This window comes from Abramis brama (genome assembly GCF_963993115.1).
Source record: "Abramis brama genome assembly, chromosome: 1".
NCBI classification, from domain to species: domain Eukaryota; kingdom Metazoa; phylum Chordata; class Actinopteri; order Cypriniformes; family Leuciscidae; genus Abramis; species Abramis brama.
In genome coordinates, this window is record NC_139963.1 from 65,673,282 (window position 1) to 65,700,149 (window position 26,868).

The 26,868-nt window shown below is 40.7% G+C and overlaps 1 protein-coding gene across 1 annotated transcript; it reads right to left on the reverse strand.

Moving 5' to 3' along the window:
* Window positions 1-20,670: 20,670 nt before the first annotated feature.
* LOC311082077 (chymotrypsinogen A-like) lies at window positions 20,671-26,503 on the reverse strand (the record flags this gene model as incomplete). The annotated part of the gene is made up of 8 exons (XM_084112821.1): window positions 20,671-20,694; window positions 21,459-21,674; window positions 22,656-22,795; window positions 22,918-23,177; window positions 23,722-23,887; window positions 23,986-24,006; window positions 24,216-24,289; window positions 26,478-26,503. 8 exons carry the CDS (start codon window positions 26,501-26,503, stop codon window positions 20,671-20,673), a joined length of 927 nt encoding a protein of 308 aa, XP_083968947.1.
* Between the last annotated feature and the right edge of the window lie 365 nt (window positions 26,504-26,868).

Genomic DNA, 26,868 nt, shown 5'->3' on the forward strand with positions numbered 1-26,868 from the left:
TATATATATGTGTATGACTTTTTCCCCACGATTTGGGGAAAAAGTCATATTGCGATAATTGAGGTCAATATTGCAATTGCGATACGCGATATAATAAACAAATGGTTTATTATGGAGGCAGATTAGTCTCAAATATAAATCACGCAAAAAACATGATTCACAAATGCGTAGACAATTTCACATGCATGAAACCTAATTCACGTACACAAAAAAAATCCACGTGCGTGAAAAAAAAAATATATTCACAAAAAGCAATTCACATGCGCAAAATAAAATTGTTCAACTGTTGTTCAAAACTGCTCAGCCATGAACTGGTCGAAAGCTGATGACGTAACATGTAGGTAGGCCCGCCCTCACGTGATACTGATTGGTCGATTGATAAGCTTAAATCTGACTGGCTAAAGAGTACGACTGCTCTGTGTTACGAGTGTTATGCTGCCAAGAAAGTCTCAAAAACACACACACACATATCTAAGGCGATTTGTACGTGAATGGCGATTTGCACATTCAAATGCAAGGATACACTCGTACATTTTAAACATTCAAAGGTTTTTGTGCACAGTTGTATATCTACGAATTGTGGTTTGCATTTGTGAAATGTATTTTATGATTATATAATTTTATTTTGCGCATGTGAATTGCTTTTTGTGAATATATTTTTTTTTCACGCACGTGGATTTTTTTTGTGTGTACGTGAATTAGGTTTCATGCATGTGAAATTGTCTACGCATTTGTGAATCATGTTTTTTGCGTGAATTATATTTGAGACTAATCTGCTTCCATAGTTTATGAGTCAACTTGCTTGGTTCTCAAGGAAAGTAAATGCACACACAGATTAGTGATAATCTGCCTAAAGAAAAAAGTTATTTAGTCAAGAGCAGTGAGTGTTTTTCTCTGTTCCCTTTGTTCTTTGATTAACTTTAGGGACAGATATAATTAGTGGCTACAGTGTACTGTCCCTTTAAGAGCAGCCGCTGCTGTCAGAGACGCGGATCTCACACGTGCCTCATTCTCTCACGAGTCATCACAACTTTTCACGTTCATCATAAGACTGCTCTTCTGTTATGAAGATACTCGACAAAAAGACATTTGGGCATAATTGTGTGTGTTATTGTTCGTTCAAGATCGAAAGAGAACTGTATTCTGGCATGCTGTTTTGTGCGCACGCACGATATTAGCGCAAGTCTTTCTGTGCGTCACAGTCAGGACATTCACAGGCAGCGCGTTCATTTTGGCATACATGTGTGTTGTTCGTTGTACAGCAAAAGAGAACTTGTTACTGGCGCGCGTCTATCTGTGGGTCGTGTGTATGTGTGTGTGTCAGGAGGACATTCACAGGCAGCGCGTTCTTTTTTGTCTTATCGCGCATGAATTGTTTAAAAGCATTTGCATGAATAAGAGCGGGATCATGTAACACTAGCCAAAGGATGGCAAAAATTAACAGATGCTGCGTTATTTGCGTTAACTGCGCTAATTTGTTTATTTAATATAAAATCGCATAGGCTTGACATTGCCATTGCGATACGATTAATCGTGCAGCACTAATATATATATATATATATATATATATATATATATATATATATATATATATATATATATATATCAGTAAGAGAGTTTTCAAGAATAGTAGGTTTTTAAAAAGATAAAGAATTATTAAAATAACAATACAACTGCTCTTTTCTCATATTTATGAGAGCATGTACAGCACAAATGTCCTCTTCATCAAAGAGTCCTGAGAATTACTGTTCATACAATATTTAGGAAGCGAGATAGATCGATGGAGAAGGTGAAAGGAATGATGGAGAATGTGAGAGAAAGGGAAAATAAGAGGAGGTTGAGTATGCTTCCGAAATTGGAGTTGGATGTTGGTTTTTCAGTGGATGTCGGCTTTTCAGTGGATGTTGGTTTTTCAGTGGATGTCAACGTTGGATTTTCAACGTTGAATTCAACAAATCCAGGTGGGTTGCTGCCCATGTAAGACTTGATCCAGTCCTGGTACTGAGAAACTCGGGTGTACACATCAGGATATTTGGGGTTACAATCGATACCAAAACCCCCAATGCCGAATTCAATCCACAGGGAGCCGTTCCTACTGACCATTGGACCTCCAATGTCGATCTGTTTTGACAAACATTCAGCATTTATATCTCTGACAATATACAGTGAACAACTGTTACAGACACAAGTATGCAATAGTGTAGCCTGCAAACAGAGAGGCCTTAAAACTTCTAGATCTGCTTATTTTTCAACCCTATTAGAAGAAAATAAACACAACCCTAGGTATTTATTTGAAACAGTGGCTAAACTAACGAAAAATAAAGCCCAGAAGTTGCCAAGCAACACAGCAGTAATGACTTTATGAACTTCTTCACTTATAAGATTGATAATACTAGAGAGAAAATTAGAACTATGCAACCGTCTACTACAGTATCGCATCAGACATTGTAGTCTCCCTGAGGAAAACTTTCATTCATTCGTTTCTATAGGAGAGTAAGAATTGTCTAAACTCGTTAAATCATCTAAATCAACAACATGTACAGTGAGGAAAATAAGTATTTGAACGCCCTGCTATTTTGCAAGTTCTCCCACTTGGAAATCATGGAGGGGTCTGAAATTGTCATCGTAGGTGCATGTCCACTGTGAGAGACATAATCTAAAATAAAAAATCCAGAAATTACAATATATGATTTTTTTAACTATTTATTTGTATGATACAGCTGCAAATAAGTATTTGAACACCTGTCTATCAGCTAGAATTCTGACCTCAAAGACCTGTTAGTCTGCCTTTAAAATGTCCACCTCCACTCCATTTATTATCCTAAATTAGATGCACCTGTTTGAGGTCGTTAGCTACATAAAGACACCTGTCCACCCCATACAATAAGTAAGAATCCAACTACTAACATGGCCAAGACCAAAGAGCTGTCCAAAGACACTAGAGACAAAATTGTACACCTCCACAAGGCTGGAAAGGGCTACGGGGAAATTGCCAAGCAGCTTGGTGAAAAAAGGTCCACTGTTGGAGCAATCATTAGAAAGTGGAAGAAGCTAAACATGACTGTCAATCTCCCTCGGACTGGGGCTCCATGCAAGATCTCACCTCGTGGGGTCTCAATGATCCTAAGAAAGGTGAGAAATCAGCCCAGACCTACACGGGAGGAGCTGGTCAATGACCTGAAAAGAGCTGGGACCACCGTTTCCAAGGTTACTGTTGGTAATACACTAAGACGTCATGGTTTGAAATCATGCATGGCACGGAAGGTTCCCCTGCTTAAACCAGCACATGTCAAGGCCCGTCTTAAGTTTGCCAATGACCATTTGGATGATCCAGAGGAGTCATGGGAGAAAGTCATGTGGTCAGATGAGACCAAAATAGAACTTTTTGGTCATAATTCCACTAAACGTGTTTGGAGGAAGAAGAATGATGAGTACCATCCCAAGAACACCATCGCTACTGTGAAGCATGGGGGTGGTAGCATCATGCTTTGGGGGTGTTTTTCTGCACATGGGACAGGGCGACTGCACTGTATTAAGGAGAGGATGACCGGGGCCATGTATTGCGAGATTTTGGGGAACAACCTCCTTCCCTCAGTTAGAGCATTGAAGATGGGTCGAGGCTGGGTCTTCCAACATGACAATGACCCGAAGCACACAGCCAAGATAACCAAGGAGTGGCTCTGTAAGAAGCATATCAAGGTTCTGGCGTGGCCTAGCCAGTCTCCAGACATAAACCCAATAGAGAATCTTTGGAGGGAGCTCAAACTCCGTGTTTCTCAGCGACAGCCCAGAAACCTGACTGATCTAGAGAAGATCTGTGTGGAGGAGTGGGCCAAAATCCCTTCTGCAGTGTGTGCAAACCTGGTGAAAAACTACAGGAAACGTTTGACCTCTGTAATTGCAAACAAAGGCTACTGTACCAAATATTAACATTGATTTTCTGATTTTCTCAGGTGTTCAAATACTTATTTGCAGCTGTATCATACAAATAAATAGTTAAAAAATCATACATTGTGATTTCTGGATTTTTTTTTTAGATTATGTCTCTCACAGTGGACATGCACCTACGATGACAATTTCAGACCCCTCCATGATTTCTAAGTGGGAGAACTAGCAAAATAGCAGGGTGTTCAAATACTTATTTTCCTCACTGTATGTTAGACTATATACCGACTAAGCTACTGAAAGAGATGCTTCCAGAGGTCATAGATCCTCTTCTGAACCCCCTGGGTCGGCGGTCGCGCTTTTCTTCTTATCAGTGCAAAAGAGACTCAAAATACTCTGTTGATTCTGATCTTACATATCTTACATACATCATTCAAAACTGTTAAATGTCTTTTATTTGTGTACGCTCATAATAAAAACAAAATGTTTTTTTCATAAAATAAAGGAAATAAACATGATGCGCGTTCTGCCGTCTCTCTCAATGTGAAGTTCTTTCTGAAACGTAACAGAAAATGATCTGTAACTCAGCGAATGCTTGACTTTAGACATATGTCTTTACAAAGCTTGCGGAGTCTCTATTTTTAAATGATGAAGTAGTAGTTTACGAGTTCATGATCAGTGGAGTGAACTGGGCTTAATTAAGCAACTAGGTTAACAAGTAAAGTTTGCAGATGACCAAAAACTGGTGAGTAGTGTTTTGTAAATTGCTTTGGAATAAAAAAGGTTGAAATGAATGACTGGTATCTTACCAGGCATGTATTTTCCGGCCCCTGATTTACCAATTCAGCACAAATCGTATTGCTTGTGATAATTGGTCCATACTTATTATAACAGTCACTGTAGCTCACAATTGAGATCATCTCCTCCTGCAGTATATCAGAAAACTGGCCTGTGACACAGATCAGAGGACACATTTGTATGGCTTTTAAAAAACAATTTTAGGTAAATTGTTGAGGTTTACAGTATTGTTTGTATTCAGTTAACGGGCAAGCTTCACATTTGTTCACTCACTCACCAGTGCCCCATCCAGTGCTCCAGCTCTCTGTACCTGTAGATAATACACTACCAGCCGCCGGCAGACACACAGGCTTAATGTAATCAGAGAAAGTCACAGAAGAGGAGAGCTGGACCAGTGCTATGTTGCTGTCAACTATGGAAAAGTTATAGTTAGGATGTCTGATGATTCGACTCGCTGTCCTGTTTGTCTCATAAGGGTTTGAGCCGAACTGGCTCAGACGCCCGAAGTACATCACAATTTGAGATTCACTCAATCTGTAAATAGATAAAGAATGCTTTAATACCAATATTAACAATTTACAAGTGTACCTAAAGTGTTAAACATCATACCCCAGGAAGCAATAAGCTGCAGATAAAACCCAGTCTTTGGTGATTAGAGTCCCGCCACAGTGATGGCCAATGCCGATGATATGAATGCTGACTTGCCACGGCCAAGCCCCGGCCGTCGCATTCTCTCCTCCGACAACCCCGTTATTGAGGGGGGCTCTTCCACATACTGTAGAGAGAGAGCAAGATATGAGATTTCCTTGTTAAAATGATTCACAGACATAGAAGACACATTCAGTGAGTTTTATGGTCATTATTACAACTTACCATCTAACTGACAGAGGGAACCTGTGTGGGTAGACAAAGGCAAAGACAAAGTAAGTAGAGAACCATTTGGACAAAGGTGATAAACTGGTTTGTGTAGCCCACAATATCTGTTTCTGTTAAGGAAACAATGGGATCCAAAAGCAAATGCAATCAATGAGAGTATTAAAAGTACAAAACACTGCAGAGACGGTCAGATGTTGGGACCGCTGACGGTAGCTGACGGGCTTTGGCAGCGAGGAACGGACTGCAGTGGACAAGTGGCTCAAACTGCTGATCGGTAATTCCAGCAGGTGATCCAACATGAACCAGAGACAAAACTGGAACAGGAACTACACACAAGACAGCAAGAGCAAATGGCAGACATGGTCCAAACAAACGACCTGACAAAAACTGACGGCAACACAAGGGTAGATATAGCGAGAGATAATGAGTGTCAGGTGAGGTTGGCCTGATTAACTCATTGTAAGACTTGTTTTTCTGCTAAGAAAAAAGCTGAGATCAAACACCCTGCAATAAAACAACAAAACTCACTAACCTGGAGAGAAGATCTCATTGAAAGAGTGTAGGACACCACCTTGCCCAAACTTCTCTCCTTGATTTTCTATGCATCCCCCCTCTCCCTACTCCCTTCCCCCAGATTCAAGTCATAGAAAGTTCTCTAAGAATGTCTATATCTTACATAGCAAGCAATTTAGGCCTGAATGTGTCCTCAAGCTGGCACTGCTAGCCTACTGTTGGTAATGGCATTTCTTCTGTCAGCCAGAGCTGGGCCATATGTGGCAATGATGGCACAACATGGATCATGGCAAACAACATGAGGGCTGATTGTTGGTGTCGCAATTATGGTGATCAGTGTTTGCTTTAGTTGGGCTCTTGACCCTTGACTTTTTAACATTAGTTTTTATTTTGCTGCTTTAACTGTGGGTTTCTGATACACATTTATTATGGCAAAAAAATGCAAGGGAAAATCTCATCAGATGATGTTGGTCACATACTGGTGATGATATCGTCATCATGTAGTGGCCTGATTCGCTGATATTAAAGACACATCTTTGAGTAGACTAGCAATTCATTTCACATGACTTTAGTACCTTGTTTTGTGATGTTCAGAGTTGATTTTTTTTTTTTTTTTTTTTTGTCACCATTGTTGAGATTCATTAACGTTCCCAGTCCACAGAGTACTGGAATCTGTGCACACTCCATCCAGAATACGTCTAACCAAATAGACAGGTACCCAATCTACAAGTGGCGGCGGTGGGGGAACCGGGCCACAATGAGTCAGTGAGAGATTATTAAAAGTACTATAATTATGATCACACACTTGTATATTGTATATATGTTAATCCATTGCTCAGACTACACATGACATGAGTTGTGTCTCATTGGCACAAATTAATTTATACGAGATAAGACAGAACTGTATTGATCCCACACTTGTATGTCACATACTTCCGAAGCTTTGTTTGGTCACATGCTTTTTCTGCTCTGCAGTGATTTGTTATATATAGTGGAGAAAACAAGTGTAACCACCAGATGTCACTAATGGGCATTGTGTTAAAAGCTTTGAGTAATTAACCTTTTTCGGCACAATTTGATGAAAGCCTCCAATGCTTTAGAAAGCCTCGGTTTTCCATCACTAGTAATTCCAGTAGGTAATCCAACATGAACGAGAGGCAAAACAAAACTACACACACGACAGCAAGAACTATTGGCAGACATGAACCAAACAATGATCTGACAAAGACTGACGGCAACACAAGGGTAGATATAGCGAGAGATAATGAGTGTCAGATGAGGTTGGCTTGATTAATTCTTCAGCGTAATGAGTTGCCCAGCAACGCTGATCGACAATCAGACCATAGACAGAAACACAAGATGAACAAAGACCCATGAACCGTGAAAGTTTCGCCTTTTACATCAGCGCTGGCACATATTGGCACGAAAACAAGATCAAATATTTCACCTGAATAAGGGCGTTTATGGATTTAAGCCCCAGAAAAACTGTATATTAATTTCATGACTATGAAATAATTTAAGTAATTAACCTAAATTAGTTCAGTTTCAGAAGCAGTGCAGTTGTGAATTAGACACTTGTGGGTTTCTGTAAGGTTATTTCTGAGTTTTTAAAATGGCCATATTATTACTTGGTAAAATAAATTTGGAGAATGTATAGATGAACTGATAGATGGAACAGGACCCAACCCAGCCAGCAGGGAACGTTCTCAGAACATTGGCTAACATTCCTTACAAATTTGGTTATTGTTTTAAAGAAAACATCTGAATGTAATGTTCAAAGAATGTTTTGAGGATTTTTTATCATTCCAAATAATGTTTCTAAGGTTAAATGTAAACTATAACGTTTTAACTGTAACATTTTGGGGATGTTTTTAGATAATGTTATCCTACACAGCAAAAACTCCAGTGTTAAATTAACTTTCCTGGGAATTTATTTGACTCCACACTCAAAGGGTTAAAGTGTTAAAATATGAGTGTTAAATGAACACTGAAGAGTGTTCAAATTAATGAGTTAATTAAGTGATTAACTGTGTGATGATTGACCATTATTGAAGACACCTGATGTTAACAAGCAGAATCACCAAAGGAGAAAATCTAATTTTAAGTTACAATTATGGTGATTAGTGTTTGCATTAGTTGGGCTCTTGACCCTTAAACTACTAACTTTAGATTTTGTCTGGGTGTTGTAACTAAGTTATAACTGACAGATGAACAAAGATAAAAGGTGATCAGGTGGTGTTGGTTATGTTTTGACGTAATCATCATTTGACCTGAAACAATAAACTCATTTACACTTAGTCATTTAGCAGATGCTTTTATCCAAAGCGATGTACAACAGAGGACTAAAGTTTAGATAGTGTTGATTGCAGCAGCCTGGGGGGTTTATAGCATACGATTTGTAGCATTTTCTATAGAATGCAAGGTTTCACTTTATTTTGATGGTCCCTTTAACACGTTCTGTTGAATATAAGTAACGTTGCACCTACATGTCTACTAACTCTCATTAGAGTATTAGTTAAGTATTAGTAGACTGGTAGGGTTAGGGATATATTAAGTTGACATGTAGTTGCAAAATTACTTATAGTCAGTAGAGAGTCAGGAGGACCATCACAATAAAGTGTTTGCAGATATTAAGCAGACAGTCTACTTATACTCCAGTGAAAGTTAGTTGACATATAGTTGCAAAGTTACTTATAGTCAACAGCACATTCAAAAGGGACCATCAAAATAAAGTGTTACCGAATCCAAAATATTTCTTAAAAGTTCTGTTCAAAAGATTTTACTTAGACACACAGACATCAAGATTCAGACTGTGAATCTCAACAATGTTGACAATAATAAAGCATGTTGCAGTGCATTCTGGGTGCCACCAATCAAAACTCATTTATGGCTCCTATCATGCATTGCGTTATGAATAAATTATGAACTGAATTGTCTAAGTAATTTCCTTTTCCTAATTAAATATTTCGTTTGTCACCATTGTTGCGATTTATACACTCATTCTTGATGTCTGTTTGTGCCTCTTTTTTTATCAAAACAACTTTTAAGAAATCCTTTGGAATAAATAGAAAATTCTGCATATTATGTTGTAGAATCACTTGATGATGTAATCAACAATATAAATTTAAGTCAGAGATTAGGCTCTAAATGAGTTTTGTGATAATTGCAAATAATGATTATATCAAAACATAATCAACAACATCTGAGCATATTTTCTCTTTGTTCATCTGGGAGTTATAACTCAGTTACAACAGCCAAACAAAATTTAAAGTTAAAAATGTAAGGGTCAAGAGCCCAACTAAAATAAACACTAAAATAGTGATTTTATTTTATTTTAACCTCAGGTGTCTTCAATAATGGTCAATCATCGCTCAATTAATCACTTAATTATCTCACTAACTTTTCATCGCTGGAGTTTTTGCTGTGTACCTTTTAGGAGAACATTATGGGAACCAAAATAAAACTACTGAACCGCTGAAAACATTATTAGAACTTTATGGTAATGTTCTCAGAACGTTTTTAGAACAAAACATTTCTAGCTGGGAACTATGGGGCGCCGTTTGTAAAGCGGTTCACACTGAAAATAACAGCAACATTTTGTCACATTTAGCTTCAAACAATGTTTAAAAAACTGGTATGAATTTTTGACGGTCACTTTTTAGCACATTTACAACAATATTTGTCAACTTAGAGATACTTTAAATAGTTAAATCTAAATATTAAATTTTATACCTAAATGTTAAATGTTAAATCTAAATGCTAAATCTAAATCTAAATGTTAAATCTAAATCTAAATGTTAAATCTAAATCTAAATGTTAAATCTAAATGTTAAATCTAAATGTTAAATCTACATGTTAAATCTAAATGTTAAATCTAAATCTAAATGTTAAATCTAAATGTTAAATCTAAATGTTAAATCTAAATCTTAATGTTAAATCTAAATATTAAATCTAAATCTAAATGTTAAATCTAAATGTTAAATCTAAATCTAAATCTAAAAGTTAAATCTAAATCTAAATGTTGAATCTAAATGTTAAATCTAAATCAAATCAAATTCAAAATGCCGGTAACCGGATTTAGATTCAACATTTAGATTTAGATTTAGATTTAACATTTAGATTTAACATTTAACATTTAGATTTAACATTTAGATTTAGATTTAACATTTAGATTTAACATTTAGATTTAGATTTAGATTTAACATTTAACATTTAGATTTAACATTTAGATTTAGATTTAACATTTAGATTTAGATTTAACATTTAGATTTAACATTTAGATTTAACATTTAGATTTAACATTTAGATTTAGATTTAACATTTAGATTTAACATTTAGATTTACATTTAGATTTAACATTTAGATTTAACATTTAGATTTAACATTTAGATTTAGATTTAACATTTAGATTTAACATTTAGATTTAGATTTAACATTTAGATTTAACATTTAGATTTAACGTTTAACATTTAGGTGTAACATTCAATATTTAGATTGAACTATTTAAAGTATCTCTAAGTTGACAAATATTGTTGTAAATGTGCTATAAAGTGACCGTCAAAAATTCATACCAGTTTTTTAAATGATGTTTGAAGCTAAATGTGACAAAATGTTGCAGTTATTTTCAGCGTGAGCCGCTTTACAAACGGCGCCCCATAGGGAACCCCCAAAATGTAGCTATATTTAAACAACTTAAATAATCTGTATTTATTGAGTTACTGAATACAAAATAACTGTGTGCCTGTCGTCTTATGTGTTTTCAAACAATGCACGAGTAGTTTACAGCATATTACAAATATTACAGTGTACTTAAAATATTTTTACAGTATATTACTTCATAAAGTATTTTGCTTCATAAAAGTTTGGAGATTATTCATTCTTTATTATTTTCCACATTTTAGAATGATATCAAAGTAATCAAATCTATAACATAATAGTATGGGATTTATGTCGAGACCAAAATATGAAACAAATCAAAACTAATTTTTAGCTTCTTCAAAGTCACCCAACTGCATCCTAATTATTGTGACCCTGGAATGTACGTGAATTAAACCCATACATTAAAATATACAAATTATGCATGTGTAAGAAATTCATACTAATGCAGAATTTGTGTTTATCTACAGAACCAATTTCAAGCATTCAACCCTAAGTCTTCAGATCCAAAGGTTTTTACAATCATGAGAAACATAAATTGGCAAGTGAGATTCTCAGGAATTAAATGGCTTATCAGTTATTAAACAATTGAAAAAAACATTACTAAATTTACATCTAATTTTGACATGTTATAGACTTTTTTGTAAGATCTTACCTGCTATGTAGAGAATTATGATTCCAGCAACACTCAACACTGTGTTAAACTTCATACTTCTGTTCTGGTCTGTGATCTGACTGCTGTTTCCTCAACTGACAGCTTTCTAATGGAATGTAAAGCAAGTACCACCACATTTATATAAAGTTCTCTGCCCCACCCCACCTCTGACTCATATTTTGTCAATAAAAAAATAAAAAATAAAAACTTCTTCTAAGCTTTTCATAGGCAGCTTTGGCAGATGTGGGTGAAACATGAAGGTAATAGAAGAACAGTCAATCATCTTTAAAGATTCTTCTGTTGACAGGATTTCAGGCTGGAGGTATACAGAGCCATAAGTGACACTGAAAATAACTATATTATGACCCATAAAAAAAAAAATGATGTATGAAACTGGAATTTTTAATTGGATGTTCTGCACAGTCACACGACAGGTAAAACCAGATGACCTTCTATAGAAACAGCAGTTTACTGTCATTAAAAAAGAAATAAATCAAGTTTTGAAGAGAAACACAGTTTTGTTGTGTATATGATAAATAATGTGAGTAAATCAGACAATCTGTGTTTTTCTTTTCTTTTCTTTTTTCAGTGTGCATTTATGAAGAGCAGATTATACATTTATAGCCTACAAGGTATACTTCACCCCGGTATAATGTGACATAAAAACTTCTGTTACTGTATAACGCAGTCTCTGTTTGTGTGACTGTCATTCACTTCCAAATGCCTATTTTATTCTTCAAATTCTCTCATAGGGTCATAACTATTTAGACGGCTCTCCACACCGAAGCCCAGAAACCTGTTAACACAAGAATCTTTAAAGATGATTAACTGGTTAACTGTTATTTAGAAGTATGCATAGTGTTGACTGTACATCCTGGTATTCTCATATATTATACACCATACACTGTAAAACAAATACAAATGTTTACCATTTATGGAAAAAACATCCAAAGACCATAAACTGAAGTAACGTGTTTAGACTGCAAACTACAATAACACGCTTAAATAACAAATTAACAGTAAAATACTGGCAGCAGAGGTGACAGCCAATTAATGTTCATTTTACAGTTTTTCTTATTGCAATATATTGTACAGTATGTTTCAGTAGTAACTAAGTAATTAATAGAGTCCACTAATAAAGAATATTGCTTAATATAAAACTACAAAACCATAACCACATTTACATTTTGTCATTTAGCAGACACTTTTATCCAAAGCGACTTACAAATTAGGACTAAATCAATTGAGTCATCATGAAGAGGCAAAAACAACATAAGAAGTGCTCAAAATACAAAGTTTGGGCATTGCTCAGAGTAGCATAAGCCTGATAAGGGAGGATTAAAGGAAATAAAAAAAATTTTTTATGTGGTTAAGTGCTCACGGAAGAGATTGAGAAAGTTGTCAGGGATTCTGCATTCCGGATGAGGGTGGGGAGAGCATTCCACCAGCATGGAACTGTGATTGAGAATGTTCTGGAAAGTGATTTTGTGGCTTTCTGTGATGGAACCACGAGACGTGGCTCGTTGACCGATCGTAGGCTTCTGGTAGGGATGTAGACTTGTAGGAGCGAGTGAAAGTAGGAGGGAGCTGAGCCTGTGATAGATCTGTTAGCAAGCGTCAATGCCTTGAACTTGATGCGAGTAGCGAGAGGTAGCCAGTGCAGAGAGATGAACAGAGGAGTGACGTGGGCCCTTTTGGGGTTTTGTCTGAAAGTAACTGGAAGGGGGTTTGGTGGTACATGGATTGGGAGTTGTAAATTTAAAGTAATGAGGAAATGATCTGAAACATGGAGAGGTTTCACCAGAATGTTGTCTGTAATGCAGTTGCGTGTGTAGACCAGGTCCAGTTGGTTGCCTGATTTTTGAGTACCTGTAGTGATGAGCTGTTTGAGATCGAAAGAGGCTAGGAGAGAGATGAAGTCTGTTGCATACGGCCTCTCTAGATGAATGTTGAAATCACCAAAGACTACAAGTGGGGTGCCGTCCTCAGGGAAGGAGGACAGCAGTACATCCAGCTCATCTACAAAGCTTCTCAGTTGACATGGGGGTGATATATGACTACAATACAGATCTTAATGGGAGTTGTAAGTGTAATAGCATGATATTCAAATGAGTTGTTATTGCATAGAGAAGAGAGCGCTGAGTATTTCCAATTGTTAGAAATGAGAAGCCCTGTGCCCCCACCCCTCCCAGATATATACTAAGAGTAGAATTAGATGCAAAGGCTGGAATAAAGTCAGCTTTATTGACTGCTGAGAAAATAGGACGCAGATTAGCAGTATTGCGCTGCCTCCTGCGCGTGATGAAAGGGCGTTGTCGAGAGACAATAGGAATGTATTGAAAGCACATATTGAGTAAGGGGAAAATCAGATAAAAGTGGGAAAGGAAAGGGAGAAGAAGATACTTAAAGGGTTAGTTCACCCAAAAATGAAAATTCTGTCAGTAATTATTCACCCTCATTTTGTTCCAACCGCGTAAGACCTTTGTTCATCTTCGGAACACAAATTAAGATATTTTTGATGAAATCTGAGTGCTGGATCACTTCTCCATAGGCTGCTAGGTGACCGAAACTTGCTGGCCCAGAAAAGTTATTAAAGTGATCGTTAATATAGTCAAAGTGACTACAGTGGCTCAATCTTAAGTATATCAAGTATATTTTGTGCGCAAAAACAAACAAAAATAATGACTTTATTCCACTATTCATTTCCTTCTCTCTGGGCCTCGAGTTGGTTCACGTAGTATTTTTGCACTGCTACACGTCACACACAGTTACACGTCACACACATCACACACATGACCAGCGTCGGCCAATAGTGAGCCTACGTGTAACACAGACGCGCTGTGTAAAGCGTCTTCTGAAGCTGCTGGCAGCGCCGCCTTCTACTGCCGCTCCCGCTGCGCTATCCGGCGCCTATATCCTTTTCACTCTCTGTTCTGTGTGTGTGTGTTCGCCGGCGCAACACACACTCTCTAAAAGAGCTAGCGTCTTTCTAAAGATGCCTTCCTGCGGCTCGTGCAGAGCCCCACTCAGCGACGGGGATCGCCATGTTATCTGCGTTTCCTGCCTGGGTGAAGATCATGCAACTCTGAGGACTCGCCTGGCAGTTTTCTCCGAGTCTGCACTTCCACCCGCTGTGTTGCCACGCTGTAAAAAGCGCTGTGCTCAGCGGGTCCCGGAACCTTCTCCAGCCCGCCAAAGCTCGCCGGTTCGCCCGCTTGCTTCACCGGCTTCGATTGAGTCGCTTCCCGACGGACAGCGGCCGCGGTCCGCCGGCGCTTCTGTTGATGATGCTGACGAGAAAGCCGCATCTGGGGAGGATGACACCTGCTCTCTTCTGGCGTGGGGCAGTGAGGATTGGGCGAGCTCTGTGGATTTCGTGCCCTCTGCTCTTGGACCGTCAAGCAAAAGAGCTAGCATCGAGACGGAGCTGATGCGTATACTCGCGCAGGCCGCGGCGAGCCTCGGCCTCGAGTGGTCTACGCCTGAGCTGCCCTCTCACAACCGGCTGGATGGATTCTTCCTTCCTGGGGAGCGCGCTTCGCCTGCGTCCAAACCGGCACCCTTTCTTCCTGAGTTGCACGAAGAAGTTGCCAAGGCTTGGAACGCCCCCTTTTCAGTTTGAATGCGCTCTTCTGTTTCACCGGCATTCTCCGCTGTTGACGATGCCAAGAACAGAGGATACCATTCGCTCCCGCCAGTCGAGGAGGTGATAGCAGCCCACCTTTGCCCACCCTCTGCTGGACGGCATGCAAAACCGGCTTTACCCTCTAAAGCCTGCCGCACGACGTCAACCCTGCTCGGCCGCGCTTTCTCCGCCGCTGGGCAGGCTGCATCAGCGCTGCACACGATGGCCACCCTGCAAATTTTCCAGGCCGATCTCCTCCGTAAGCTGGACGAGATGGGACCAGATGCAATTTGCGTGCCAGACTTAAGAAGTGCTACGGACCTCGCTCTCCGCGCTACTAAGTCTGCTGCACAGGCCATAGGACGGAGCATGGCCTCTCTCACTGTCGCTGAGAGACACTTATGGCTGACGCTCTCGGAGATGTCTGAGTCTGAGCGCACCGCGTTCCTCGACGCCCCGCTTTCTTCTCCTGGTCTCTTCGGATCCTCTGTCAATGACTTCGTGGAGAGATTCGCCGAGGTGCAGAAAGCGTCACAGGCCATGAAGCACTTCTTACCGAAGCGCTCCAGTTCCGCAGCGGGCCGTGCAAAACCACCTGCTCGGAGCTCACAGCCACAGCCTCCGCCCCCTGCCGCCTCGTCGCAGCGCCGACAGGCCCGAAGCTCGAGGCCACGCCATCGCTTGACTAGCCGCCGCCCCGCTCCACGTGGGCCACGGCCTAGGATTGCGGTGAAGCCCGGGGCCCCGAAGTCGTCCTAGCACACCTAGGAAAGCGTCGGTGTTCGAGTCCCGCCGCGGCCGGACTTCCACCAAAGCTCATCGCTCGTTCAGTTCCAAGAAATGTGACTGTTCCAGTGTATTCTGCAGTGTATAAGCCGGAACAGCTGCCCGCTTGCCTGCACACAAATGCCGTTTTTACGGCTACCCAGATAAATCCCATAAAGAGCGTATTTTCTGGTGTCCCGGCCACGGCCGATGGTGCTATGAGTGTAGAAAACATGCCCACTGCCCAGTGCTCATCCCTACACGCAAGCACAGCCCACCACACAGGGCTCGTGCTCATAAAATCGACTCAGGTCGATTGCGCATCAAACATAGTAAACGTGCCCACTGCCCAGTGCCCACAAACACTATGTTCTGCATGTCTCACGGTTTCTGTAAAAATGAAACCAGTGCGAATTCACTCTGCTCAGGCAGACAGTGTGCTCAAAGCAGTAAATGTGCCCACTCCCCCACGCCCACATTCACTCACAGACATGACAAGTCCCACGGGACTCGCCCAGCCCTCCCTCACTCGGTTAAACACCGCAGGGGGGTCGAGCGCGGGCAATCTGCCCGCTGTGATCAGTGCGCTCCCCGCCTCAAATGTTGCGAGCATAACGCTTATGTTACAGCACACCGAAGCGCCTCTGTCGCCGAGCGACCAGAGCGCGCTTTTGCATTCAACCCCTAACCACCCATGCAGATGCATGGGCAGCGCTTCCCGGGGTTTCGGAATGGGTGCTAGACATTATAAAAAGAGGCTATTCGCTACAGTTCTGTTGACGCCCTCGCCGTGCGGCGGCGCGCGTCGAAACCACGGTAAAAACAGAAGTAGCACACCTACTTCGAGCCGAAATATCGAAACTGTTGGGCAAAGGGGCAATAAAGCCTTTATCTCAAGCTCAAAGCGAAGGGGGGCTGTACAGCAGATACTTCTTGGTGCCGAAGAAAGACGGGGGTCTTAGACCCATACTTGATCTAAGACAACTGAACAAAGCATTGGCGAAATGCCGGTTCAAAATGCTCACAACCAGAAAAATCCTCACGCAGGTTCGCCGAGGAGACTGGTTTATGTCAATAGATCTGAAGGACGCGTATTTTCAAATACAGATAGCGTCACGTCACAGGCGATACTTGAGATTCGCCTTCGAGGGCCAGGCATATCAGTACACAGTCCTACCGTTCGGCTTGTCCCTAGCACCCCGTACATTTACGATGTGCATAGACGCAGCGCTCGCGCCCCTCAGACTCCGGGGCATGAGAGTATTGAACTACTTGGACGATTGGCTGATTCTAGCTCATTCTAGCTCATAGAGCACAGGACCGTTTTACTCGAACACCTCGAGAATCTAGGTCTAAGAGTCAATTGGGCGAAGAGTTCTCTGAGCTCTTTCCGCTGCGGCGCGACTGTCCCGCTCAAGAAATTTCAGAAGATACTGGGTCTCATGGCCTCAGAATCATCAGTTCTCCAGCTGGGCTTGCTCCGCATGCGCCCACTGCAGTTCTGGTTGAAAGCGCGAGTACCGCGCCGAGCATGGACGTCCCGTCTGCTTTATCTCAGGGTCAATCAGACATGCATAATGGCGAACGACTGGTACCGATCAGGTGTAAGCCTGGGGACTTCCTCGAGGGTGAAAGTGGTGTCAACAGACGCGTCCACCTCGGGATGGGGAGCGCTGCTCGAGGGCAGACCGTTCTTTGGCCAGTGGTCAGAACGGGAAAAGCTTCAGCATATAAACTGCCTGGAAATGTTGGCAGTGGACAACGCGCTGACGCGTTTTTGTCCCCAGATAAAGGGTCACCACGTCTTGGTCCGCTCGGGACAACATGTCGGTGGTGTCCTATATAAATCGCCAGGGCGGTCTCAGATCCCGAAACCTACACAGGTTGGCGGAACGCCTTCTGGTATGGGCTCAGCGCAACCTGCGCTCGCTGAAAGCAGTGCACGTGCCTGGGCTCCAGAATTTGGGACCAGACAGACTGTCCAGGAACAACGTTCCGGCAGGCGAATGGTCTCTACACCCGCACACAGTCGAACTGCTGTGGGAGAAATTTGGCAGAGCGAAAGTGGACCTGTTCGCGTCTCACAAAAACGCTCACTGTCCGGAATTTTTCTCCAAGAGCAGGAACGCGCTGGCTCAAGTGTGGCCGCGCTGCCCGCTCTATGCTTTTCCCCCCGTCTCTCTCCTGCCCCAGGTGATAGAACGGATCAGGGAAGAGGGATGCTCAGTGCTGCTCGTGGTGCCGCTCTGGAAGAGCCAACCGTGGTTCCCAGTTCTGATGCAGCTAGCAGACACTGCCCTATGGCCAGTGCCAGTGAGGAGGGACCTCCTCTCTCAAGCCAGGGGTTCGATTTGGCATCCTCACCCGGAGCTGTGGTCCCTTCATGTATGGACTATCAACGGGTACCCGCTGACCTCCCAGAGGGAGTGTTAAACACTATCACTCAGGCTAGGGCCCCGTCTACTCGACGGCTCTATTCCTCAAAATGGTCAGTGTTTTCCGGCTGGTGCACAGTTCGGGGCATTTCAGAGGTTCTCTCCTTCCTACAAGAGCTGCTGGATAAGGGCAGGACCCCTTCCACGCTCAAAGTTTATGTGGCGGCTATAGCAGCATTTTCTAAAACAGCGCTTGGTCAGTCAATAGGAAGGAACGATTTAGTCATCCGCTTCCTTAGGGGAGCTAGGTGGCTGAATCCTCCCAGACCTGCTTCAGTCCCTGTGTGGGACCTTTCCATGGTGTTGGAGGCCATGAAAGGTGACCCATTCGAGCCTATCCAAACGATTGATTTTAAACACTTGTCTTTCAAAACAGTGTTTCTGCTGGCTCTCACTTCAGTGAAGCGCATAGGTGACTTACACGCGCTCTCCGTGAGCACAGCGTGCATGGAGTTTGGGCCAAATGACTCGAGAGTCATACTCAAACCTAGGCATGGTTATGTTCCAAAATCCCTCAACACACCGTTTAGGGCTCAGGTAATTTCCCTATCAGCCCTGCCGGCCTCTGACGAGGAAGGGGACGCAAGCTTACTTTGTCCAGTTAGGAGCTTATGTGTCTCGCTCGTCTGCCAGTATCGAATCAGTACTGTCTGTTTCGGATGCTTTCGATTCAGAACACTGAGGCCACTGAGCGCTGCTCACTGTTCGACCATATATTGTGTGGGCAAATTGCGTAAGACCTGCATTTTTCCTCATCAGTTCAGGCCGAGTCCCGCCCTGTCTGTATGATGTGATGTTAAGCACTTGCGTCTATGAACGCTGCTGTATGTAGGATAGAGTGGCTCCCCCCCCCCTCTTTCCAGAACTCTCTGTGAGTTCCCTTGGTGATTATGCACTAATGAACCCCGGGCGTTTCGCCTTCAGGTTTCTTGGTGTGAGATCCCAGCATGCACAGCGTTTTGCATTGGGTCCCCTAGCGTAAGATACTTATGCAGTACGAGAGACCTTTCGTAAGAGAACGTACTCGGTTACTAACGTAACCTCGGTTCTCTCTAGAAGAGGGAACGAGTACTGCGTATCTTGCCGTGCATGCAATACGCTCTGGTTCGCTTCGGTGATGAAAAAACAGATATCAGCTGCCTCCAAGCCTTATTTATAGGCCTAAGCCACGCCCGTTTCAGCGGGATGTGACGCAGTGGGCGCGAAGCGCCCTCATTGGATCTGACGTCACGATAGGCCTCGCTCGATAGGCTGATGCAGTTGCCGCAGAGTAGCCAATAGGCGCGCGAGCTGTCTCGCCTATGTCTGCATGCTGCCGCAACGCGTTTTACATGAATACAAAATTAAAGGATAATTTTTTGGCTTCGATATCTCGCGGAAAAGGGATTTTCCCCTAGCGTAAGATACTTACGCAGTACTCGTTCCCTCTTCTAGAGAGAACCGAGGTTACGTTAGTAACTGAGTACGTATTTTCGAATTACCGTGCTTTCCACCCTGAGACAAGAGATTTATGTATTTTTTGTCTGGAAAAAAACCTCTGATGACGCAAAAATCGTCATATTGCGTCATCGGAGGATTTTCTGGCCAGAGGCTAAAGACTACAGCCAGTAGGAGGAGCTGTTCCGCATGTTTTCAACCCGCCCATAATACATTCTCACTCACAGAATGTACACAGTGTCAGCCGTCTTTCTTTGGAAGCTAAGCTAGCAGGCTCTTGTTCTGTGGAGAAAGCTGAGTATAGGAGAAAGCTGAGTAGTAGGAGAAAGCTGAATAGGTTACCATCCTCTTTTTCCCGGACTTGTCCGGTGGGCGAGATCGTTCAAAATGTCCGGGATTCGGGATTTGCTTTCTGCTTTCTGCAGTCGCCATTCATTGTTTACATGCACACCTTTTGTTTCAATCTAACTGAATTCATTCCGATTGGTGAATCTGAATGTAGTGTTTACATGAACGCTAAACAAGTGATCGGTTCATGTGCGTTTTAACATTGCTAAGAAAATTCCCGCTCCTCCGTGAGAGATACGAGACCAGCGCGTCTCAGTAATAACGCCACCGGCCTCGCGCCGTTCTCCTGCGGCCGTCAGCCTCGTCCTGCTTGCCACAGTAAACATGATGAATGGCGACTGTAGAACGCAAAAGCCGAATCCCGGACATTTTGGGCGATCTCAAAATCCCTGGCAAACTCATCACGGAGTCTCAATAGTAGCCTAATCTTGTTGTTTTCAACTGCGCTCTCTTACCAGTAGGCATGGCTTGGGAGTGGCCTCCTAGGGCAGCGAAGCAAGTGCATTCTGGGAGTTGTTGTCTTTCATCCACATAAGCCAAAAATACATTTTCTGGCTTTTCTCAGTCTAGAAAGCTCCAAATTCAAAAATTTCTTCACATTTCTTCTACATTAATGACCCATTTTAAATACACATTCATCTTTCCAGAGGTGAAGTATCCCTTTAAGAGAGTAAGGGTCAATTAACTTTATTTGCTTGAATCTAAATAGGTCACAAAAGAGAGAAACAATTAATAATAGAAGGGTCAATTAACTTTATTTGCTTGAATCTAAATAGGTCACAAAAAAGAGAGAAACAATTAATAATAGTTACTAACTAAATAGGAAATATAAATCTATATAATTAAGGGTTATAAAAAGGTAACATTTAATTTGTTTGGAACAAGTCTTTACTGCCATGATCATTATTTTTCTTTGTGTTATGTGGTGATGATGTTTTGAATTTCACTGTTTTATTTTAAATATTTTTATTTATCATTTTCCTAAAATACATTGTGCCTGTTTCTAACGCAGCCAGTGTTGTCACCATTTCCTTCTCCCCTTGTTGTTGACACCGTCTCTTGAGCGAGTCGAATCTTCTGGTCACTGGTCCAAATCTAGAAACAGTGCAGTCCCGTCACGCTCATTTCCGTATTTCACTGTTTGAGAGTGAGGGTTGTACTCGCGACACACGTTATGAATAACCATAACAATAATGCAAAACAATCTTAATCTCTTATAATGTCCATATGAGAGTTTTCAAGAATAGTAAGTTTTTAAAAAGATAAAGAATTAATTATAAAAATAATAATACAACTGCTCTTTTCTCATATTTAAGAGAGTATGTACAGCACAAATGTCCATTTCATCAAAGAGCCCTGAGAATTATTCTTCATACAATATTTAGGAAGCGAGATAGATGGAGAAGAAGGTGAAAGGAATGATGGAGAATGTGAGAGAAAGGGAAAATAAAAGGAGGTTGAGTACGCTTCCGAAGCTGGAGTTGGATGTTAGCTTTTCAATGTTGAATTCGACAAATCCAGGTGGGTTGCTGCCCATGTAAGACTTGATCCAGTCCTGGTACTGAGAAACTCGGATGTATATACCAGGATATTTGGGGTCACATCCTCTACTATGACTCACAATGCCGAACTCGATCCACAGGGAGCCGTTCTTACTGACCATTGGACCTCCAGAGTCTGTCTGTATTGACAAACATTCAGCATTTATATCTCTGACAATATACAGTGAACAACTGTTACAGACATAAGTATGCAATAGTGTAGCCTGCATAGAGAGAGGCCTTAAAACTTCTAGATCTGCTTATTTTTCAACCCTATTAGAAGAAAATAAACATAACCCTAGGTATTTGTTAGAAACAGTGTCTAAACTAACGAAGGCAAGGCAAGGCAAGTAACGAAAAATAAAGCTTCAAGCCCAGAAGTTTCCAAGCAGCACAGCAGTAATGACTTTATGAACTTCTTCACTTACAAGATTGATAATATTAGAGAGAAAATTAGAACTATGCAACCATCAACTATAGTATCGCATCAGACGTTGTAGTCTCCCTGAGGAAAACTTCCATTCATTCATTGCTATAGGAGAGGAAGAATTGTCTAAACTCATTAAATCATCTAAATCAACAACATGTATGTTAGACCCTATACCGACTAAGCTACTGAAAGAGATGCTTCCAGAGGTCATAGATCCTCTTCTGAACCCCCTGGGTCGGCGGTCACGCTTTTCTTCTTATCAGTGCAAAAGAGACTCAAAATACTCTTGTTGATTCTGATCTTACATATAAGTGTTATACATCATTCAAAACTGTTAAATGTCTTCTTTTGTGTACGCTCATAATAATTTTTTTTTTTTCATAAAATAAAGGAAATAAACAATGATGCACGATCTGCCGTCTCTCTCAATGTGAAGTTCATTCTGAAACGCGACAGAAAATGACCTGTAACTCAGCGAATGCTTGTCACACAGACTTTAGACATATGTCTTTACAAAGCTTGTGGAGTCTCTATTTTTAAATCATGATATAGTGGTTTACGAGTTCATGATCAGTGGCGTGAACTGGGCTTAATTAAGCAACTAGGTTAACAGGTAAAGTTTGCAGATGAGTAGTGTTTTGTAAATTGCTTTGGAATAAAAAAGGTGGAAATTAATGACGAAATTTCTTACCGAACATATTCTTTTCACTCCATGAATTACCAGTCCAGCACAAATCGTATTGCTTGTGATAACCGGTCCATACTTATTATAACAGTCACTGTCGTTCACAAGTGAGATCATCTCCTCCTGCAGTATATCAAAAAACTGGCCTGTGACACAGATCAGAGGACACATTTGTATGGCTTTTAAAAACCAATTCTAGGTAAATTGTTGAGGTTTACAGTATTGTTTGTGTTCAGTTAACTGGCAAGCTTCACATTTGTTCACTCACCGCCGGTGCCCCATCCAGTGCCCCAGCTCTCTGTACCTATAGAAAATACACTACCAGCCGCCACCAGACACACAGGCTTAATGTAATCAGAGAAAGTCACAGAAGAGGAGAGCTGGACCAGTGCTATGTTGCTGTCAACTATGGAAAAGTTATAGTTAGGGTGTCTGATGATTCGACTCGCTGTCCTGTTTGCCTCATAAGGGTTTGAGCCAAACTGGCTCAAACGCCCGAAGTACATCACAATTTGAGATTCACTCAATCTGTAAATAGATAAAGAATGCTTTAATACTAGTGTTGTCAAAAGTACCGACTTCGATAGCATTTAAAAAATGTGACACTTTGAGCGCTGTTGAACCTCATAAACACCTCTGATTGGCTATTGTGTTCACGAGTTTATCGGATATGTCTGTGATTGGCTACAATGATCAACGCACAGGAGCGGTTGAAAGTGTTTTGAAAGCAGGAGCGTTTGAAAGCCAAGCAGCGTTGATCCGCTGATAAGACGCCTGCTTTCAAACGCTCACGTGTGTGTGTGTGTGTTAAGCGCTCGCTGAAGAGCGTCATTGATGTATATTTACAACATGTTTTTTAAGCGCTGATCATTGTAGCCAATCAAAGACATATTCAATGAGCATGTGAACACAATGGCCAATCAGAGGTGTTTATGATTCCGCTCAACAGCGCTCAAAGCCTCACGTGTAATATTTCAGTATCGACGTGGTACAGAAGTCGGTACTTTTGACAACACTATTTAATACCAATATTAACGATTTATAAGTGTATCTAAAGTGTTAAACATCATACCTCAGGAAGCAATGAGCTGCAGATAAAACCCAGTCTTTGGTGATTAGAGTCCCGCCACAGTGATGGCCAATGCCGATTATATGAATGCTGACTTGCCACGGCCAAGCCCCCGCCGTCGCATTCTCTCCTCCGACAACCCTGTTATTGAGGGGGGCTCTACCACATACTGTAGAGAGAGAGCAAGAAATGAGATTTCCTTGTTAAAATGCTTCACAGACATAGAAGACACATACTGTGAGTTTTATGGTCATTATTACAACTTACCATCTAACTGACAGAGGGAACCTGTGTGGGTAGACAAAGACAAAGACAAAGTAAGCATTTGGACAGAGCTGATAAACTGGTTTGTGTAGCCCACAATCACCATTTCTGTCATGGAAATAACAATGGGATCCAAAAGCAAATGCAATCAATGAGAGTATTAAAAGTACAAAATAAACTCAGAAACACTGCAGAGAGACGGTCAGATGTTGGGACCGCTGACGGTAGCTGACGGGCTTTGGCAGCGAGGAACGGACTGCAGTGGGCAAGTGGCTCAAACTGCTGATCGGTTATTCCAGCAGGTGATCTAACATGAACCAGAGACAAAACTGGAAAAGGAACTACACACACGACAGCAAGAGCAAATGGCAGACATGGTCCAAACAAACGACCTGACAAAGACTGACGGCAACACAAGGGTAGATATAGCGAGAGATAATGAGTGTCAGGTGAGGTTGGCCTGATTAATTCTTCAGCGTAATAAGTTGCCCAGCAACGCTGATCGACAATCAGACCAGAGACAGAAACACAAGATGAACAAAGACCCATGAACCATGACGGTTTTGCCTTTTACATCAGAGCTGGCACATATTGCCACAAAAACAAGATCAAATATTTCACCTGAATAAGGGCGTTTATGGATTTAAGCCCCCAAAAAACTGTATATTAATTTTATGACTATGAAATCATTTAAGTAATTAACCTAAATTAGTTCAGTTTCAGAAGCAGTGCAGATGTGAACTAGACACTTGTGGGTTTCTATGGATGGATGGAATAGGACCCAAACCCCAAAATGTAGCTATATTTAAACAACCTAAATCATCTGTATGTATCATCTGTAGTTACTGAATATAAAATAACTGTGTGCCTGTCTTCTTATGCGTTTTCAAACAATGCGCGAGTAGTTTACAGCATATTACAAATATTACAGTATACTTAAATTATTTTACAGCATATTTACAGTATTTTACAGTATATATCAAATAAGTGTGCTTCATAAATGTTTGGACACTATTCATTCTTTATTATTTTCCACATTTTAGTGAATTAAACCAGAATAATATCAAAGTAATAATAGTACGGGATTTATGCAGAGAACTAAATATGAAACAAATTGCTGCAACTGCATACCAACTGCATCCTAATTCTTGAGACCCTTGAAATTACGTGAATTAAACCCATCTATTAAAATACATAAATTATGCATTTGTAAAGAAATTCATACAAATGCAGAATTTGTGTTTATCTACAGAACCAATTTCAAGCATTCAACCCTAAGTCTTCAGATCCAAAGGTTTTTACAATCATGATTTGTGTGTTTACAAATGTTCTCAGGAATTAAATGCCTTGTTGTCAGTTATTAAATAATTGAAAAAACATTATTAAATTTACATCTAATTTTGTCATGTTATAGACTTTGTTGTAAGATCCTACCTGCTATGTAGAGAAGTATGATTCCAGCAGCACTCAACGCTGTGTTAAACTTCATACTTCTGTTCTGGTCTGTGATCTGACTGCTGTTTCCACGACTGACAGCTTTCTAATCGAATGTAAAGCAAGTACCACCGCATTTATAGAATGTTCTCTGCCCCACCCCATGTCTGACTCCTATTGTTTCAGAAAAAAGATTCTTCTAAGCTTTTAATAGGAAGTTTTAGCAGATGTGAGTGAAACATGAAGGTAATAGAAGAACAGTCAATCATCTTTAAATATTGTTCTGTTGACAGGATTTCAGGCTGGAGGTATACAGAGCCATAACTGGAATTTTTACACACTACAGGTAAAACCAGACGGCCTTCTACAGAAACAGTAGTTTCCAGTTTCCAGGGGAATTATACCATGATGTTATATCAATATAAAAACAATGAGGATATTTGAGTCTATACAAGCTCCACTCTTCCCACAGTGCTATCTAAGTGTAATTGAAATGGTTCTAAATACCAAGATAATTGAACAATAAATGCACTCAAGCCTCATCTTGGCCAAAATCACATACCTGTAAAATACATATATGAACATTTTATACTCTCCCCATTAAGTCCAATGCAAAGCACAATGGCAACTACAATTTCAATAAAGTCAAGAGCAAACAAACAAACAAACAAAAAAACATTTTCAAGTGCTGTTTAACAGACTTAATTAGTTCATATTCACCCTATATAATTTAATCTAGTAGACACACTGTAAATTTTAGATTTACAGTAAATAAAAAGGAAATAAATTAAGTTTTGAAGAGAAACACAGTTCTGTTGTGTAGATGACAAATAATGTGAGTAAATCAGACAATCTGTGTTTTCCTTTTATTTAATTTATTTTCAGTGTGCATTTATGAAAAGCAGATTATACGTTTATAAGGTATAGTTCACCCCGGTATAATGTGACATACTGGAAACTTGTGTTATAAATCTGTTTGTGTGACTGTCATTCACTTTCAAATGCCTATTTCATTCTTCAAATTCTCTCAAAGGGTCATAAATTTAGATGGCTCTACTCACCTTCGGGCCAGAAACCTGTTAGCCATTGCAGCACAGAATTCCAAACGTTTACCATTTATGGAAGAAACATTCAAAGACCATCAACTGAAGTCACATGTTTAGGCAAGCTGACCATAAACTACAATAACACGCTTAAAATGCAAATGAACAGTGAAATAGGTGACAGCCATTTAATGCTAATTTTACATTTATCTTATTTTAATATATTTAACAGTATGGTACACTAGTAATACTGTGAATGTATTCCATTGGAGTCCACTAATAAAGAATACTGATTAATATAAAATTAAACTACAAAACCATAATCAAATAAAAATCAACTTAACTTTAATACCTCAAGCTAACCATTAGCAATAGCACACATACATAAACGAATCACTGCATTGGCTAA